The sequence below is a fragment of the Rhea americana genome, unplaced genomic scaffold (assembly GCF_003343005.1).
Source record: "Rhea americana isolate MKP2758 unplaced genomic scaffold, rheAme1 scaffold_42, whole genome shotgun sequence".
Classification (NCBI taxonomy): Eukaryota; Metazoa; Chordata; class Aves; order Rheiformes; family Rheidae; genus Rhea; species Rhea americana.
In genome coordinates, this window is record NW_028186557.1 from 2456966 (window position 1) to 2475556 (window position 18591).

The following is an 18591-nucleotide window of genomic DNA, read 5'->3' on the forward strand; positions in this document are numbered from 1 at the left end:
AGCTGCCTGGAAAGCTACTCTCCTTGCTCAAGGGTTTTTTGCTAGTGACAATTTACAAATTCAAAACATCAACTTGCCATAATAAAGGAAACCCCAGCTGCACTCTCACCATAAAAGACACGGTGCAGCCTCTGCTGGCTCACAAAGTTTCTCTTTCAGTCTCTTCCTCATCAGATGCTGCAGACTACCACGTCAGCAGATAGCAAAGATTCGCGTCTTTGAAAGAATTTCTTTTACAGGCATGGACACAGTAGCATTAGGACAAAGCTCCTCTGGCATGAACTCCTCCTGACTGTTATGGAATAGGGCTACAGAGAAACACTTTTTTTTTTTTTTTTTTTTTTTTTTTTAAGTATGGCTGATCCATCAAAAATCATAAAAACTCCTTACATTCAGATTGAACTGAAGTGGTCCAAATCCATTCGGCAGCAATTCTCTCTTTCTGCACTTTTAATTTTCTTTCAATGTAAAATGTTGATTCTGCTCAGAACGAAGTATTTCACTTTTCCAGGTACAGGCAGAAGAAAAAATTGGATTTCTAGAGAGGATAGCATTCACCGAAGGAGAGTTGAGCCAATTACCCAAGATATAGGAGACCAAATCCCACAGGCAAATTCATGCTCAGTTAGATTTGTTCATATGAGTAGCTGGAGATCTCAGTTCAAGGGTAGTCTCTGCCTGACTAGAACCATCATCCCCCAAATTCCCCAGTGACGTATTCAGGCGAAGCAGGGCGCATAAGCGGGATTTCCTATTTCCCTTCTCAGGGAATACAAACTCCAGCAAAATACTGCCAATTTACACCGGTTCAGCTCTGCCCTACCTCTAGCTCTTGRGGGGAAACATCATGGAGGTAAAACATTAGAACAGGAAAAATTTTCTAAAGCACAAATATATCTGCCTTGATTTCTAAACAATCTCCCAGGGCACCTAGGTTATTTTTGCTTCCGTCAGTACCACTGCTCAGAAACACGCCAGAAACACCCACTAACCTAAATGAAGTCTTACATACGTATGTTGGTTACTATCAGGAAACCATGAAGATGAACAGGATGCAGCTTTCAGAAATCAGGTGATTATTGATGGGGGGAAATTGGTAAAGAATAATTATGGTAAATGAAAGCAAAACACACTAAGAACAGCCACGAAATGGGTCCTAACACCTATCGTGCAYGTTTACCATGAAGCTCTTTACCAARGCAGCCTGATCAAGTGCTTTCTAAACCTAGATACATCCATTTGTAGAGAATCTCTAAGYATTTACACCAAATTGCATCTTCTGGGCAGGAGAATTTGATTTTAATTCCAGAGCTTTTTATCGCTCAAATATTAAGTAAATTCTCACTTGTCTTGTTCAAGGTTAGAGGCCAGAACTGTCAGTTAAAGGATAATCCAGTTATTAAGGCTTTAGCCTGCAGTGTAAGAGACCCCAGGCTTAATTCCTTGGGTTTCCACAGGTTTCCCAAGCAGTGTAATTCCTTACATAATTTTTGTCACTGCAGCAGCTGAATGACCTGGTTTTCTAGGGCACTATCTCTGCTTCACTGTCACAGCTGTAAACCAGGGAATTTAGGTTCTAAACCACAGAAAGATTTTGTTGGAGATAAATACAGTAGTGATTAGAAGTTGCTCAGAGAGTTATCCATGTTGCCTGTCCCAGTTATCCATAATATTAACATCAGAAGTCTATGACAAACAACAAACCTACCTAATCAACAACTAGAAAGCATACTGCCTTTCTTCACAAAATATTCACAAAAAAAATGAAAAAAGGGTAAAACAACACCCAAAATCACTGAGCAAAAGCACTATGAGTGGTTTTGCAAGTACACATCTCAGCAGTGATCATCATATTTGTTACCACTCAAAATAAATTCAAGTGCTTATCTTTTCCAATTTTAATGAAATCAGGTGATCAGACGGTCTTATGACAGGATGCGTCCTTCCTGTTAAAGCCAACATGCTCTGATGCCTCTAAAAACTCAGCATGAGAAACCGAAAAGGAAATAAGCGGCTCTTCTCGTGAATAGGTCCGAATCTGAAAACAGGTACCGCAAGGCTGCAGAAATTCACGTTGCAGTGAACCATCATCAGTGCTGTAAAACATGATGCAAAAGCCACGTTCCCTGTAGCAGCAGCCCAGGAAATGGAAATGTTAAAGAATCCAATGTCCAGCAAAATTTTCAAAYGCAACCTCCCATCAGTTAATTACAAGGCTCCTGGTTAATGCTTTAAAYTTCAGCCTTTTCTCCTTAGCAGACATTTCCTAAAACTGTAGTGCTTCTCTTGAGCAACACAAGTGAATTTCAGAGATGTGGTTTTGTTTTCCTTTGGGTTTCATCAGCAATACGTCACGCAGAATGGCCAGAGAGGAGACCTTTTTCGGCCAAGCAACCAACAATACATAAGTTGATTATGCAGTTTTGGAGATGCCCAGCTGAACTCTACTTAACTTTCTAGATTCTGCCTTGATTCTGATGCTCTTTTCCGGTGCCATTCATCATACTGCTTTTTGCTAATCACAGAAAAGAGCCAACTGCTAAAAGCTGGGCTCCAAAAACGTCAGAGCAGTCTGGGGTGAATGTAGCTTGCACTTGCTGTTTCTATGAGGTTCCTACCAGAATTAGGAAAACAAGCACCTTATCATTTTAGCCATCATTAAGTGGTTAAAACACAAATAGAATATTTATTATACTTTGAACTTCCTAATATGACAACCATGTATCTGGCCACATTTTCCTTCCATCGCAGACTTATACAATACCAAAGTATTTTTCTGGCCCTCCATTAGCACAATATTTAGCAGCATCCAGTCTTAAAGGCATCTTTGCTCACAGTGATTTTGCAAGGGAAGTAAATGTTCTGATTCTTCTTTGTATGAAATACTCTCAGAGATATTAAGTGACAGGACCATGGGCTAGAAGAAGGCAGTAGCGGAACGGCCACCCTAGGTCGCCTGATTCCTAGGTTAACACCCTCACTCTTCGATCACCTTTTGATTCACTGCAGCAGAGCCCGGGAGCTGCAGTGCACCGGGCACYGTTTGTACACACACAGGCTGAGAGCTTAGGAAGGGCTTAATTCCCACATCACAGGTCAAGACACACAGATCAAGAGAGGACTCCTGGGAAGCGCAGAAATACACTGCAGAGCAAGAACTAGATGTCGCCTTCCTCAGGATCCTTGCCACCAGCCACAGCTCTCTTCAAACYGTTTGCTGTACAACCTCATTTTTTTTCCAATACAAAAAGACTGAAAACCTGTCTGTATCTGTACATAGACAGCGATCCCTGTGGGAAGATTGAAATTACCAAGACTCAGTGCAAAGGATTATCAGGAAGACTWCTTCACCATTCTAGTCATATGGAAATCATGTGATAATGCAGCGTGTTACCTGCTGCTTCTGTTCTGAAGATGAGCATACAATGTAAATCATGAAGACAGCAAGGAAATGCCCAGACACACACACACACACAGACTGCTGGACATAACTGTGCAGACACACGTTAAGTGCAGCTGGTGGGATTTTTTTTTTTAAGCTTACTTTCATCCCAGGAAAGTAAGAGGGCTGGGATCAGGGTAACCACAGTATCTGAGTACCCACCATCCCCCAGTCCAATCTTCTTTTGCTAGAGAAAGACAGGACAAAGAGCATCAGAGACATAAACAGCCACGGAAACTCACTGCTTTGAGGATTGCCACTGCATCCTGTTGGAGCCACGTTGGATAGACAACTTCATCATTCAGGATTGCCTCAAAGAGGTCATCCTCATTTTCAGCCTCAAAAGGGGCATGGCCACACAACATCTCATATAGCAGCACTCCCATGGCCCACCAGTCAACATCAGGGCCATAAAGCATCTCTTGAAGAATCTAAAGGAGGAAGGAGAAAGAAATATTATCCCTGAAACTCCTTAAACTGAGTGAGAGAAGAAAAGGACTTGGAAACGTTAATGCAGAAGTTCTCATTGTGTCCTAACAGSTCTCTCTGCTAAGGTGGCTGGACATGCCAAAGCATACGTGTGATCCCCAGCTGAAAACCCTGTGGTCCACGCAAGGGTACCTCAGATATAGCAAACAAGGGTTGAACTAGCTTCACTGCTCCCTGGGTCATCTGGGAAAAAAAAAACTTAAAAGGGATGCCAGGGCTTTGCAGGAGGAGAAATGGGATTTCAGCTAAACTGGTTGAGTGTCAGAAGCAGCAAAGCAGCCACATGTGTGGGCTGACAGCACCTCCTCCTTGCCTCTGGGAAGGAAATGCTTGCACACCTCCAACAGCAATACTTTCAGCTGGAGAGGGAAAAGAGTGTGAGTTTGTGAAAGAGGCATGAACACCAACCACAGACAAAAATTCAGTTCTATTGAAGAGGGACCTAAAACCCTATCAGAACATCTGGCAGCATCTGGGGACAGCTGTTCCTTAAAGAGGTGTTTTTAAATTTTATAATGARATTGATGAATGACAGGAAAAGCAGGAGGTAAAGGAAGAAATTAAATGGGAAATGAGGGAGAAGTTGATCTCTTTTCAGATCAAATTGGGCCAGTATCTATGCGTGCCTTCCCTCTGTCATCTGGTTTTAGCAGCTGCAGCCCAGCACCTCAATCTTTCACCACGGTTTCTTTTAAGAGGGACATCTGCTCAACTTGGTGCCTACAGCAGCCTGCAGATTTACCGAGGCTTTGCTTGCACAAGTGTGCGTCCGGGATGAATCTGGCACTTAGCAGTCTAATAAGATGTAGCCAAAGAAACCAGAAAGCACACTTGCTGCTCTAAAGCTAACTTTAGGTCCCCTCTACCTCTGGAGCGATGTAGTCTGGTGTGCCGCAGAAGGTTGCTGTGGTAATGCCATCGTGAATGCCCTCTTTGCACATTCCAAAGTCGGCCAGCTTGCAGTGACCCTCACAGTCCAGCAGCACATTATCCAGCTTCAAGTCCCTGCAAAGAAAATGATTCACAAAGTTACTACGTGCTTGGAACAAGCCAAAGGCAAATGAAGGCAGTGTCGGGCCTCCAAAGCTTAACTTGTAAACTGGATAAGCCTCATCATCATGAAAAATTAAATAGAAGTCATGCAGGAGGACTTTTCTTTTGCTTCATCTCTTAAAAAAGGGAGGGACAAATATCATTCTGCTGAACTGCATTTAATGTGGGCAGGTGCTGTACGAGTTCGTCCACATGGCTTTCCAAACACACCACAAGCCTGACTGGCAAAGCTTCTCCTAATTTAGCTCTGRGACTCATTGGAGAAGAGGCTGCCAGAGCTGTCAAATTGTGTAATGATGTTATGATGCAGCAAAACACGCCGCACATGACGTGCTCTGATTCAGCAGAGCGCCATGCTGAGAGCACGCAGGCAGAGCCGAGGAGCTGCGCGAGGCCTCTTCCAGAGCAGAAGCAGGTCCTGCCTCCAGGAGTTTAGGAGGTTAAATCCCAGACCTCCCAGTATCAGAAGAACCTAAATGATGAATCCCACTGGGAGTTTTATCTGGTCTGAGAACAAAAGAAATTCCCTGCTGGTATCATACCATATGGGCAGGCTGAACGTGTAGCCAGCACACGATGCTTCCACTATAAGACAAAACCTTAAAATCTCAGTTGCATCAATCCCAGTAGGCCTGCACTAATGCAAGAAGCAAATTTCCCAAGTAGTGCTCACTGGTGGTGGGGGCCTCCTTGTCTGCTGCCCACTCTCTGTCACGAGACCCCCACGGCCAATTACCACACTGTACATTTTCCACCACAACACTTGTAAGAGCCTGGAAACTCACAGTCAGAAGTAGAGCTGCCAAAATGACAGAGCCCTAACAAAGCTTATCAGTTTGCCTGACCTTGAGATGGCCTCAACAACTAGCTGTAGTTACAAGCACTGTGAGGAACACGACTAGATAGCACAGGGTCACCTGCAGACTTGGGCAATGCCTTCCTAAAAATACRTACCAGCTCTTAGCACCTCTGCTTCTCAGCTAACAAGTTCTAGGTGCAGTCACAGACTGAGGAAAGCAACTACGGTGAGAGCTCTCTTCCATGTGAATAGTCACATTTTTCTCTTTTACGAGTTTGCAGAAAAACTGCACTGGTGGAAGCCCCAAACGTATCTTGCTGGAGAAACATTCTGGAATATAGGCCTATGTCATAGCTTCCTGCACAAGCTGCATTTATCTCAGTTTATCCCTGATACTTCAATTTATTTTCAAGGAGCTGTGACCTGGAAATTCATTCTGTRTCTATGTTAGGTATGACTCACTTCGGTCTGGGAGTTTTACACAGAACTCCGCACAGCAACTGTGCATACTGCAACAGCAGTGCCACTATCTCCATTTTATTGACATGCAGGACAGTCTTATAGTCCAACACAAAGCCATGTGGGGCCCTTCAAAGGCAGCTGGATGYCCAGGCAGGAATCAAACAACTAAATACATCTGCGGGCTTCATGTGCCTTTACAAAATACATGGTGGAAGTCAATATATTTTCCCCTCTGGTTGGATCTCTGTTTCCCTGGGAAGGGGGAGCAGTGAGGAGGTGGTTACAAAGGTGSTATCTCCATATTTACATGGAAACCCGTGGGAGAGCTGAAATATGAATTCAGCTAGATTCTTAAAGACCTGGTCATCCTCTTTCTATGATCTTGAAGTGAAAAACAGGTGGCTGATTACTCTGTTTTGCATTAGCATTTCTGCAGCCCATACCACCCCAGGAAGCTTTGCTGGAGCCTCAGACAGTTCACCCTCAACTTTGCCATTACAGTGCAAAGATCAATGACCACAGTGTACTAACCAGTCAGAGCCACATCCCAAAGATCAATGACCACAGTGTACTAACCAGTCAGAGCCACATCCTGTCCCAAAGAGATACCAAAAAAAAAAAAAAGGTATTATTAGCCTCTTCTTAATGGATGGGAAAGTGAGAGGTGAAAGTTAAGAAATTTGCCTATGTTCAACAGAGTCAAGATTGAACATCAACTTCCTGAATTCCAGTTCAGTATCTTAATCACAGGAACAAACATCTTTCTCTTTCAACTTGCAACATGGCACAGCAACACAACCCAGTTAAAACCCCTCTGTAAGGACACCGCCATTCCCAGCTGGCCCCCTGGCCATCTGGCACCCAGGGCAATTTGGATGTCTAGGACAATGCTCATGCTTGTACGACACTGCGCTGTTTGGTTTTGGTGGGATGCTCAGTAGAAGACACTTTTTTTTTCCCCCCTTCCTCTTAGAATTAAAAATGGCCATTACGCTGTGTGGGCAAAGGCTTGCCTGGAAAAGGCACAGTGAGAGATATTGTAGGTGCTTGTTCATGACAGTATGCCTTCAACAGCGGTTTACAGGCAAAGCTCCTGTTACTCTTCCCTGTGGTTACTGGCAGAGCAGGGAAGCCCTCCAAGCATAAAGGCAGGCCTTGTTTCCAGGAATCTGCAATGATGTGGTTGAAATGCACAGTTTATTCTTGGCTCAGATTTAAATGCAGCAATCACCTTTTCAGTCCTAGGCGGGCCTGACTTTTGGAGCTGCATCTACACATGCAACTGCAAGGGGAATTTTGGTGAACCTGCTTGGAGATCCCCCTTCTCCCCTCCTTCCCCCCCCCCCCCCCCCCCCACTCTCAAAAATATTCACCATGTCCTGTCATGCTTTGGGAATACTTCAATTACACGTTTGCCATATTCAAGCCAGAAGAAACAGTCACATACATGGACTGAACAGGCAAGTTATAGCCTGAGGAGAAGAGGCAAGATGCAGCCAAAGCACTGGGCCTACTCTGCAGACCAGATTACCAGATATTCTACTCCTTCTCATCTTCTGCCCCATAGGACATGGTGTAGAAAGGCCCAAATCCCTGTTAGCTGCATAATACATTATGCTCATTACAGCATCACGATGGCAGGCGCCTCTACAGGTGCAAGAGTGCTGTGTGCTTGCTGTGTCCCTCCAGAAAGCCTCTGTCCAYATAACTGCCATTAAATCTCAACTGTCTGCTTCCCATCAGGCAAGTACAGTTTTAACCACACGAGGCAAACTTCCAGCCCTTTGGCTTCACCGCATCGCATGTTAAACCCATTAGGAATGCCCGTTGTCTCCTCCTGCAGYCAGGATATTGGCTTCTCTTGACGTCTTTCCAGCAACGTGAAATCTAAACCTTGCGTTTTCTATTTTCACATAACCTGTAACATGGCACTAACCTGCTCTCACTAGCTCAGATGCTCTGGCTACGCATACATCACTTTAGAAGAGGACCTCCCGCGAGCAAACTTTGTAAGCAGCAAGCACCCCCAAAAAGGCCCCACATGTCCCCTTTGGAGGAGACTTATGGGTTAGTGCAGCGGCAGGCTCAGCCAAACAGTTCCTCTGGAGCATGCTCTCTGACTGCCCTGGACCCGACCGATAAGATAATTCTCTGGGAAAGCTTTGCTTTGGTTTCACGCACTGGGCACAGCATCTCCCTCAAGCGATCCCAGCACTCTCAAGCTCTGCGCTTGCTGCTTTGCATTTACAGGTCTCACCGTGCTTCGTACCACGTGAACCAGCGGAGTCACATGAAAGAAAAAGACTGACAGGTTTCTAAGATTTACAAGGAGCTCTTCGTTTTAGCGGCAAGAATTCCGGGAAGCTGATGAAACTGGAAATCATCCAGCTCACAAAGCCCAGATCTACCTCATTTCCTTAATACTTGCATTTTCCACTCAATATTTTTAGCAGTCTGATGAAGCAATAACAGGAGAGAGGTTTTCTGAGGGCTGCATTTCTAAGGTCCTGATGAGGTTCTGCCTTAAGCCTTTCCCTGGCAAACCTCCACCGGCAAACAGACTTCATCCCAACTCAGAAAGGCAGCCTTTGTCCACGCACACAGCTACCGCACATCAGCTTAATGGCTTCATTTTATTCTAGACCCAGAATAAACGACAAAATGAGCTGTTTAAGCCTTACTCACTGGAAGAGGCGTTTCCTTATATATCTGCCGCTCAAGTTTAACATTCGTAAAAATAAAATAAAAAATCATAACATAAAAATAAAACTGCAGGTGATCTGGTCCTTTCGGAAACATTTGTCAAGTACGATTTCCCTGCACAGAGAGAGTTTTTCCAGTGAATAGGTGTTACACGAGTACCTGTCTCTGGTCAGATCATGTCATTTGCGATGCAGAGACTATGCAGGAAAGGACGAGATGYTTCTTTCCTCTTCTGCTTTCACCACCCTGTGAACCTTCTTTGCAGGACAGGGGGTGGCAGAAACTCGTTTCAGTTTGAACTGCCTCAGTTTCTTCTTCTCTCAGGCTTGGTAATCCCAAAGGCCCAGTTTAAAGCTTGCAAAAGCCAGCTGTTCCCATCTTAAGGCAAATCATGTAGTCATGGGAAATGTAGGTGCAGGACAGTGGAAGCTATTCATAAATTCAAGTGAAACTAGTGAAACATTCCAGCCAAATGTTAAAACCTGAAATTGGCCAAATGATTAATTTGGGCATTTCTGAGAGGGAACATTTTTGCTTTTTCAGCCTTCAGCATGCAAGGTCATTAGGCACCATTCACAGAAGCAAATACGAGGTATTTGATCTCCCTTGAAATACCTGTAGCCCCTCACTCCCCTCAAGTGTGAAAATGTGCATCCAAAAGCACATTTAATAATACTGTTTCCCATTTTCCTGTGCATCAATAATATCCAAACTATTTCATTTTGAAACCAACATTCTTGAGTTGCAAAAAAGATGTTGTTTTAGAAAGAACCTTGACAATTAATTTGGGCCCACAAAAATTGAAATGATTTTCTATCTTTCTTTCCACAATGAATTTTGGGGGCTTAGCTCCCAAATTCCCAAAGCAAGAAAAACAACAAAAGATTGTTTTCACAGTTCTATTTCCATTGGCTTTGGACTGGGACCCATCCAAGTTGTGTGTTCCTGGGATTTTATACCAATTTCGGAATTAAGGCTATTTGCAATCCCACACGTCCTAGGTTGCTCAGAATTCACCACTGCTTAAAAATTCCTTCATGGAAAATGGTTCATATCTCTCACATTCTTCYGCATAATAAGCAGACATTATTTATTTTTATAGTCAAGTAAGCTTTTGTAACCAGCAATTCCCACGCTCGCAGCATCAAGGAAGAGTTAAGCAAATTTCCTAAGCAGCAATAAAGCTGAGTGTCAGCAGGCAGTAATAAATACTGAGGAAGACACCTGCAATATATTCTATCAGGGCTAAGACAGAAAAACCCAGTCTGAGCTGCTGCTATTTGTTTAGCTGCTACCACATCTTCAGGGTAGGGAGAAAGAGTGAAATCRCAAATGAAAAACCAGGTTACTGGCCTTTGAAAAGGGAAGCCACGAAGCAGAGATCAGAAGAAGATCAAGCTGCGTTGAACTTGAGAAAAACCACTTGAGCGCCCGAGGTTTGCTGCTGAGCGAAAGGAAGAGCTATTGCTCCGTTTGAGCCTCCGAGGCTTGTTCTACTTCGACTGTCGTGGTACTTTAAAGAGGAAAATCACCATAGCTAGGAACAAGCCCGTCATGCTTATACATAGCTGCCTTTTGGGTACAGGACCAAGCGAAGAACTGAAGCTGACGTACGATGCTGTTGCACAGCGTTTACCCMGGGTAACCGCTTACAGACAGCGATCCTTCAGGCTGCCACAGGCTGAAATAACGAGAGCTGCTTTCCAGACCCCAAATTCAGAAYGTAACCCCGAAACCCCCCAGGGATTTCATCTCAGTCTTTCCTATCCTCTTCCTCATTTAACCATGATACCGGGGCTATCCGAGCTGTCGACTCTGCGCTTCCAGATGTAGCAAGAAGTAGCATCAAAATGCAGCTCAGAGATTGCAAAACAAAAATTCAGCTAACTCTTAGTTTTCTTGAAAAATGATCTCCTGAGCAACAAAAAATGTTTCCTTTCCAACAAACTCCTGGGGTGCAGAGGCAAACTCTGTCTTGGCCCATCAGCACTACRCAGGCCAGACATCCCAGCCACGGCAGGTCTTGTTCTTGCTGTGCAGTACAGCAGGCCAGAAATAAAAGGAAAACCTCTCCAAGAGTTTATATATAAAATTAAAAGAAAACAGGAACAAAACATAGCAAGGAGCCATCTTCCACTGTCTTCACAACGAAAAGTTATTTTCACAGGCTGACTGCACTTAGGGGTGGAGGGACCACGAACATCAGCACAAAGGCTCCAAATTGAACTTCTGCATTTCTCAAAAAKAAGGCAAAAGGAGAAATATGACAAACAAACTCAGACCTGGTACAAGCGAGTGAAACACCACTGAAGATTAACACAAGTGCAATTTCCCCTCATTTTCTGCCCCGCAGCATGTCCTATCAACTCCACAGAGCACTACTGCAGAGGAGGAGGACAGAGTGTCACGGAGCCCTGTGCCTTTTCCCTGCTCCCCTTAACTCCTCCACAATGGCACACAGAGCAAAACCTGTTTGAAATTACGTGCTCCCACGCATTAGGRTAAAAGCACGGTGGACTACGGGCATGCAGCCTCCAAAGCCGGCTCCAGGTCTCTCGCAGGCACTGCGCCGGCGTGCAGTGGTGCAATACGCACTCATGTCAGGGGTCAGATTCAAACTCGAAGTGGCTGAAACTTCCTGAAACCTAAGCCAGGGCACAAGGCCAAAGGACCACTCTGGAGGGCAAGGCATGCGCTTGAACTTGTGCAAGACAGAGAGAGTTCCTCATATCCATCCAGTAGGTCCACCAGCACTCCCTATCAGACTTGTGCCCCCGTGGGGCTAAGCCTGATTAAGCTGTAAAACGCACTCTTGCTCTGCTACCGGGCTTCAGACTAAACCCTGCCTGGCAAGCACTTGCATCCAGAAGCGCTCTGTTATTACCCTTTAATCTCGAAGTCAATCAGTCCTTCAAGCACGAGGGCAAGTTTCTGCAAGCTACCTGCCCAGGTTCAGGCAGCGCCATCTGCTAGCCGGCGGCCCCGAAGCTGGCGCTCCTGGCTCCCTTTTGCCTTGGCCCCTTCCTGCTGGAAGCCAGTCCCGGGACCACATCAGAGCACCGGCCCCTTCCCGGCGGCCGCCCCGGAGACGGCGCGGCGCTCGAGGGGCCGATTCCTCGTTCGGCAAGCGAGCTGGCCCGAGCCGGCACCCAAGCCCGCCCTGATCGTTCGAAACTGCAGCGTTGCCATCTCCCCTCCCTCCGGGCGCTGCAGAAAAAGCAGCTGTGGAAGGTAACACAATTACACACATGATTTCATTGCTAGTGAGATGAATGGGCATGATTCATCCCCCGGTTAATTTAGAGTGGGTAGGCTCAAGGAAACAGGCACAGATTAAAAAAAAAAAAAAAAAAAAAAGAGAGAGAGAGAGAGAAGAAAAAAGAAAAAAAATAAGACCCCTGGCACACCACAATACGTAACCACAAAGCTTCCAGCGCGCCCGCGGGTCTGAACCCGAGGGGCGCAGAGCCGGAGGGGCTCCGCGGGCGCGCCGAGTCCCTCCAGGGCCRGGCGCGCCTACGAGAGCCTTCATCACACGCAGAGCGGGTGTAAGAGAGCTAAGGACGCTGTCCCGAAGGGCCGAAACACGCTCTTGTGAAACGGGGCAGCAGAGAGCTGGAGACGGCACGGCTGAAACATCGACGCTCCGGGGATCGCTGCGCTGGAGAAAGCCCAAAGATGGCACGATCCATACGTATTTATATGCCCACGTGTGTCTATGTACTTACATATTTTTTTAAATATTATATATATGTGTGTGTGCACGTGTGGGAATAGACATCTATCTATACATGCATAYGCAACTTATTTAATTCACTTTTATGTGGGACTCTAGTCAGGAAAGACAGCAGTCGCACTGAGGTRTTTCCCAGAATCCCAGGGCAAACGTCCTCCCATTTACCGAGACAGAAAAAGGCTCCGTGTCCGGCCCTTGGCATGCACGCCGCGCGCGCCCTCTCCGGAGGAGCTGCCAGCCTAGCCCTGTGACAGGCTCTTCAGTCCCGCTGGCAGGGACGCTGGAATTCACTGGCCCAGAAAGCATCRTTTGCTGAGCTGCTCCCAACAGAGCTTCTATTTTATCCCTGCCAAAAAAAGAGGAAAGAAAAAAAAAAAAACCCACCAACACAACACTTCTTTCTGCGAGTCCCCCTGCCTGAAGTCTTCACAGGAGGCACACAACAGACTTCAGACCCAAATGCAGGAACAGGAATAAGACGTCGACTTACGAYGGAGAGTGCCAAGAGAGATTAAAAAGCATAAGCCTGTTATGTCACCTTGACAAAAATAGACCAACATTGATTTGAAGCCTGATACAGAAAGTAAAACAAAATCAGGCTTGTGCCAATGGTACAACACGGTCTCAATGCTTTAAGATGGAGCRAATGAGTTACCCAGCGAGATTAATGATTACCAACAGCCCAGAGCCCACCTTCGAGCTGCTCGAAGGGCCCATCCGAGCTCCAGCTGCCCTGRCAAGATCGAAGCAAGACCACGCTGCTGCAGAGGCTCCTCGCTGCAGAGAGGCAGAGCGACGAGTCCCCGTTCCACCACCGCGCACCGCTACGCCCGCCCGACGGGAATCAGACGCCAGCTTAACCGGCCGCGACTCCTCTGCATTCCCACCGCTAACCTCACTGCCCGTGAAATCCAGCCCCCTCCCCGAGTCTTAGGGGTAATACTTCACTCTAGGAAATATCAAAAAAAAAAAAGTGGCAGTATTCATCACGATCGTATGTACAGACTGCCTCTGGCAATAGCTCGGGTAGCAAACAAACCTGTACTAGTGTTTGTAATGCCAGTGGGGTTTCGTGGGGAAGACAGCGCTCCTGCACTGAACCTGCACAGCTCGTCAGACTTCCCCTTATTCATGTAATAGAGATAGGACTCGCTTTACTCTGAGCCTGAATTCCAGGAAGCCAGCAAAAAAAAATCTTCAAATTTTCAGTTACTTTTGGGTAGAAAAAATACAAAGATTCTTTGGACAAATCCAAAAAAAAAAAAAAAAAAAAAAAAAAATTACCTAACCTTCTTAAGGCTCTGAATTACTCATCCAGATTTATAAAGCTAAGGCTATAGGCTCTAATCCCCTTTCTATAATGGAATGAGCAAAAGTACCACCCTGTATTTTTAGAGGGGATTTTCAGAAGCACTTTGCTTTGGCCTGTCATTTCCAATGACAAATTTACTACTAACTTTTGAAGCAGCAACATGGGGCCAGCATTGATGCTGCTGAAACTCTCACCGTCTGCACAGAATTGCTATGCGTGCTGTGAAAGAGCAGTCGCAGCACTAGTGAGTGACACACTGYGGGCATAAAGCACACAGCCGGACCCAGCACTGCTCAGGAGGGGAGTGCTGCCGAGCCCCCACGGGTACAATTTTTGCATACATTTCCTGGGGATGCTGTCTTGAGACCTGTTTGTTATAGAAACCGAGGCCATCACTGATATCATTGACTCTTTTTTTTTTCTAAGACTCCAGGGAACCTCTGGGCAAACAAACTGCTTTTCTGTCTGCTCAGATCTTTCTGCTTCTCACCACAACAACCAGTGAAATCAGACGGAAGAGGTATTCGGGAGAGCCTAGAAAATGGGTCATTATCCCAAGATTTATTTTTTTTGTTTCATGTRGATTACACTGTTGCCATTCACTCAGTACAGGTGATTCACTCCATGCTTGTATAAAGCCCAAGCATCCAAGCTCTGGATAAGCAGGGCAGAGCCGGACGGAATTCCAGGCCTGCCTCCGAGCTCCCAAAGTCCCACTCTCATTTTTGGGGACTCCTCCCAAGCTGTCTGTGCACAGGAACAAGCAGCACAGGTCCCTGTTGGTCTGGCACAGACGGCATCTCGCATGCCACCCGAAACGCCACTCTGGTGGTATGCTCCTGCATTAGGTGCTTAAGCTGGTTGTCTGATTACAAGCAAAGCCTGAGTGACTTGGAGCAGGAGTCAACATTCAGCTGTCCTGCTTACCAAGCTGAGAAGGTTGCCCAATGACCTGTGCCCATACTAGGTTAAACAAATTAAACAGAAAATGAAAAATAGGCCCTATCTCAGTAGGCTTTCTCTAGGAAAAGGACAGAAATGCGAGCTGAATGGGGAAGATCTGTCTTATGCACCGAGCTTYTAGTACACAGATGTGTACTAAAGTCTCTGCATAAAACTCACTGCAGCCCTGGCATCTCCTTAGTTTGCAGTTGAGCAGTTTGGCCTCTGCAACGTGGGAACAAGGAGAAGGAAACCGAGTGTAGAGTACTTCTGTGCTATMTCTAGGAATATACCTCCTGGCATGGAAAGATGACTTTCCAGACCAAATATTCCAGTCCTTCCCCATTAAACAACCCAGCCTGCAGGGGTATCTACAGTCACATCCTTGCAACACGTCATTTCAAGAATTAGGAGCCCTTTCCTTTCCATCACCCAATACAGGTGGTATCAACTACAAGGAAAAAACTGGGAAGTTTGCGTAGGAGATGTGCAAGGAGCATTTTCAAAGAAGGAATGGAAACAAGGCCTAACAGCAAGGAGCAGGCTCTAGTTAAAATGGGAATTATGAAGATGCTGCCCATGACTAACACGTTCTTCAGTCGGCTGATCTGAGTCAGCTCGTGCTCTGACTCTACTAGTTCGCTCTTCTTTCTAGGACCAGAACTCCTGGCTAACTGGAAGGTGCCTGGACTCTTTTCAACTTACTGCTGTTTCAGGCCACATCCCACACTTTAGGGCTCTCAGATTTCGCTGTGTTAACTGCAGAAGATCCGAAGTTGTAAGTATCAGGTCCCTCTCTCATACACAGGCCTTGATAGTATATGTTTCACCTTATTTTTTTTCATTATAAATTTCTTTCTGCAGGCAGAAGACACCACAAATCATCATTGGAAATTGTTTGTAATCTACGGAGAAAAGAAACAACAAGCAAAACAGACGGAAATCTTTGCTGTGTGGTGTGACCATATCACRTTAGAACAAAGTTTAGAATTAAAAATTCTGTATCTGAACACACCGTGTTTGCACAGGACAAAATTGCACAGCAATATATATTTTCTATTACACTACAGATGTTAGGCCAACCTAAAGGCAAGACCTACTTCAAAAATTCCTTGTCTGTGCTTGTTAAAGGTACAAATGCACAGGTGACGCCTAAAGTGCAATGGTGTTCAGCTCATGTCCTCATCAAAGTTTAGCACACACCACCTACAAGGCCCTATTTTTGTTTTATGGCAGAAAAGCAATTCTTGATACTATTGACAATTCTTGTGGGTTCAGTCAAACACTCCAAATTCATCTACACAGTAAAGTACTGCTACTCTCAGGCTGGACTGCTGTTTTCAGACACTTTCCCCATCAATAAATAATTGAATGAGGACTAATGGAAGAAAATAGAAGCTTAGGGGAAGCAAAAGGACTCTTTAATGCCCTGAAATAGGAACAAAAAGTGAATTATCTTATTTTTTACATACTCAAAAACATCACCTGCAAAATGTATATTGAAACTAATGAATTCCTGGGACTGCTCTAGACAAACTACACAGACAAAGAGCAACAGATGACCTCTCTGTACTTTGGGGACACCTTTCAAGTGTGGTTTATTTGCCCCCCACTTCTGTTCTCAATTAGCCTTCATAGTACTTTACTTCACAAACCTCTTCATGACTTTGCACCAGAAATGACTTTGTTGCAACTCTTGRGGAGCAGAGAACATGGCAGTAGCGGGCAGTACACTACTCTGATGCACTGTAACAGGAAAGCAATCACACCACCCAACAACAGCTACTTTCACRTTAAGATTACATCTGTGTGTATTTGGAAACAACTTTTAAACACACGGCTAGTTTCACTTCCCACTCCGCATCTTCCCTACAGCAACTGCTTACTCGGGATCACTGCGACGGTGATCCAAACGCTAACTAAGCCTACTTCCTCTTCAGCCAGTTCCTCGCTTGTGTACTGCCTGCGTTGAGTCTGTGCATTTCCATCGCACACGCCTGTGTCTTCACAGCCACCTCCGCTACCTAGAACTCAACCGAAGCCCCTGCGGATTTCGTTTTCTGTCTCCACACCGGGTGCTTGCTCTCGCTCCTGGCACCACGGGCTTCATCATGCTTGGAATGACTCAAAACAGAAAATACCCAACACTAAGAAAACCCTTACCAACGGCCTTTCGCTTCCCCACAATAACTAAAGCATGCTCCAAAAGCGGCTCTGCCCAGTCACAGAGCGGGTGCAGCTGATGCTCAGTGTGACGTCTGCCCGGGGCAGGCTCTGCCCCAGAACCAGCACAAGCTTTACCGAGCAGGCAGGAACTCTTCTGCCGCCCGCCCATCCACACATCAGCCACGGGCGAGCCTATACGACAGGTTTCTTTGCCAACCACTTTTCCATCTTGGCTTTCTGTCTCAAGGCCAGGGCGCTCCTGAGCCCAGGTGCCCTAGTGCCCACACTGCACCTTCATAAAACAGACATTGGAGCTGTGACACCAATGACACATCACTCAAACATGCTGTGACTTGCTATTAAAACCAACAGCTAACCAAGGAGAGCTGCTCTTGTCCTCAATTGCCCTGGGTAGCTGGAGCTTTTTCTGGCACCCGACTAGTAAGTCTGTGGCTTTTGCCTCATGTGCAGAAACAAAACAGAACATGGATTCTGAAAATGTTCAGATTTAGCATGGGCCAGCTGCTAAGACACTAGTAGCACTGTTTTTCATAAGGACAGTCAAGTCCTTCTTTCTAGCGAACTAAGCTCCCTCRCGCTGGGCTCTCCTCCAGCAGCATTGCCACATGGCTTCCTACCTGAACCTGCCCTTCGAAGCTGTGACCCACCTGAGTTTCTTGGGGCAGCAAGGAGGCAACGTGCCCTGCATGGAGGTGCTGCAATGGAGGGGAAATCCAGCGCTGCCGCTCTCCAGGCTCTTCCCCACCCACTGCAGCTGACCTCTGCAGCCCTGTGCACTGCCTAGCTGGGGCCTTCACCCTTGGCAGAGGGCTCAGCATTTCCTATCGCCCAGGGAGCAAGCAGTTAGAGGTACTATGGGTCYTCCCGGGTCACTCTGGGCCAAGTTGCGCAGTTGCTGTCTCCGGTACYGCCACAGGATTTGGCCGATCCCTTTCCTCCCTATCGCTGTCCCTGCTTTTTGCCAATCTCCACGCACCGAGGAGGACCCCACGCTGCCGCGCTGTCCCATTAAACAGAGCGAGCTTGTCCTAGGATCAAGCACCACTCAGATGAGCAAGGCTGGAAAAAATCTAACCCTACGCGAGTCTTACAGCGGCCTGTCGTTGGTAGAAACCACAGATGACTTCACGATTTTCTGGCACCCGCAATCCACATCATCAGCCAGTGAGTGGGTTGGGTTAAACGCGCATGCAAGAGCCGCCGCTAACCGCAGAAGGGTTAACCCTGCGGCGGGCTGAGGGGGGAAACTCAACGCACACGGAGGGCTTCCAGCAGAAGGCAGCGGTGGTGGTGGGGGGGGGTGGGGGCAGAGACACCTGGGCCCAGCCAAAGGCTGGCTGATGAGGAGGGAGAACAGCAACCCAAGGCTCTGCTGAGGCCCACCGAGAGGTGAGAAAAGTCTTTAGAGAGAGATTCTTCCCAGACAGGAAAGGAAAAATGTCTCACCTTTCCCATAAGCAAAGCAG

At 46.4% G+C, this 18591-nt stretch overlaps 1 protein-coding gene across 1 annotated transcript in view; it reads right to left on the minus strand.

The window, feature by feature from the left end:
• PRKCH (protein kinase C eta) overlaps positions 1–18591 on the minus strand; it is a 117490-nt gene that overhangs the window by 15223 nt on the left and 83676 nt on the right. Inside the window, exons 11-12 of the mRNA XM_085315041.1 lie at positions 4798–4936; positions 3685–3873 (exon numbers count right to left, since the gene is read on the minus strand). Of these exons, the coding sequence (XP_085171167.1) occupies positions 3685–3873; positions 4798–4936 (328 nt within the window). The remainder of the gene's footprint in view (positions 1–3684; positions 3874–4797; positions 4937–18591) is intronic.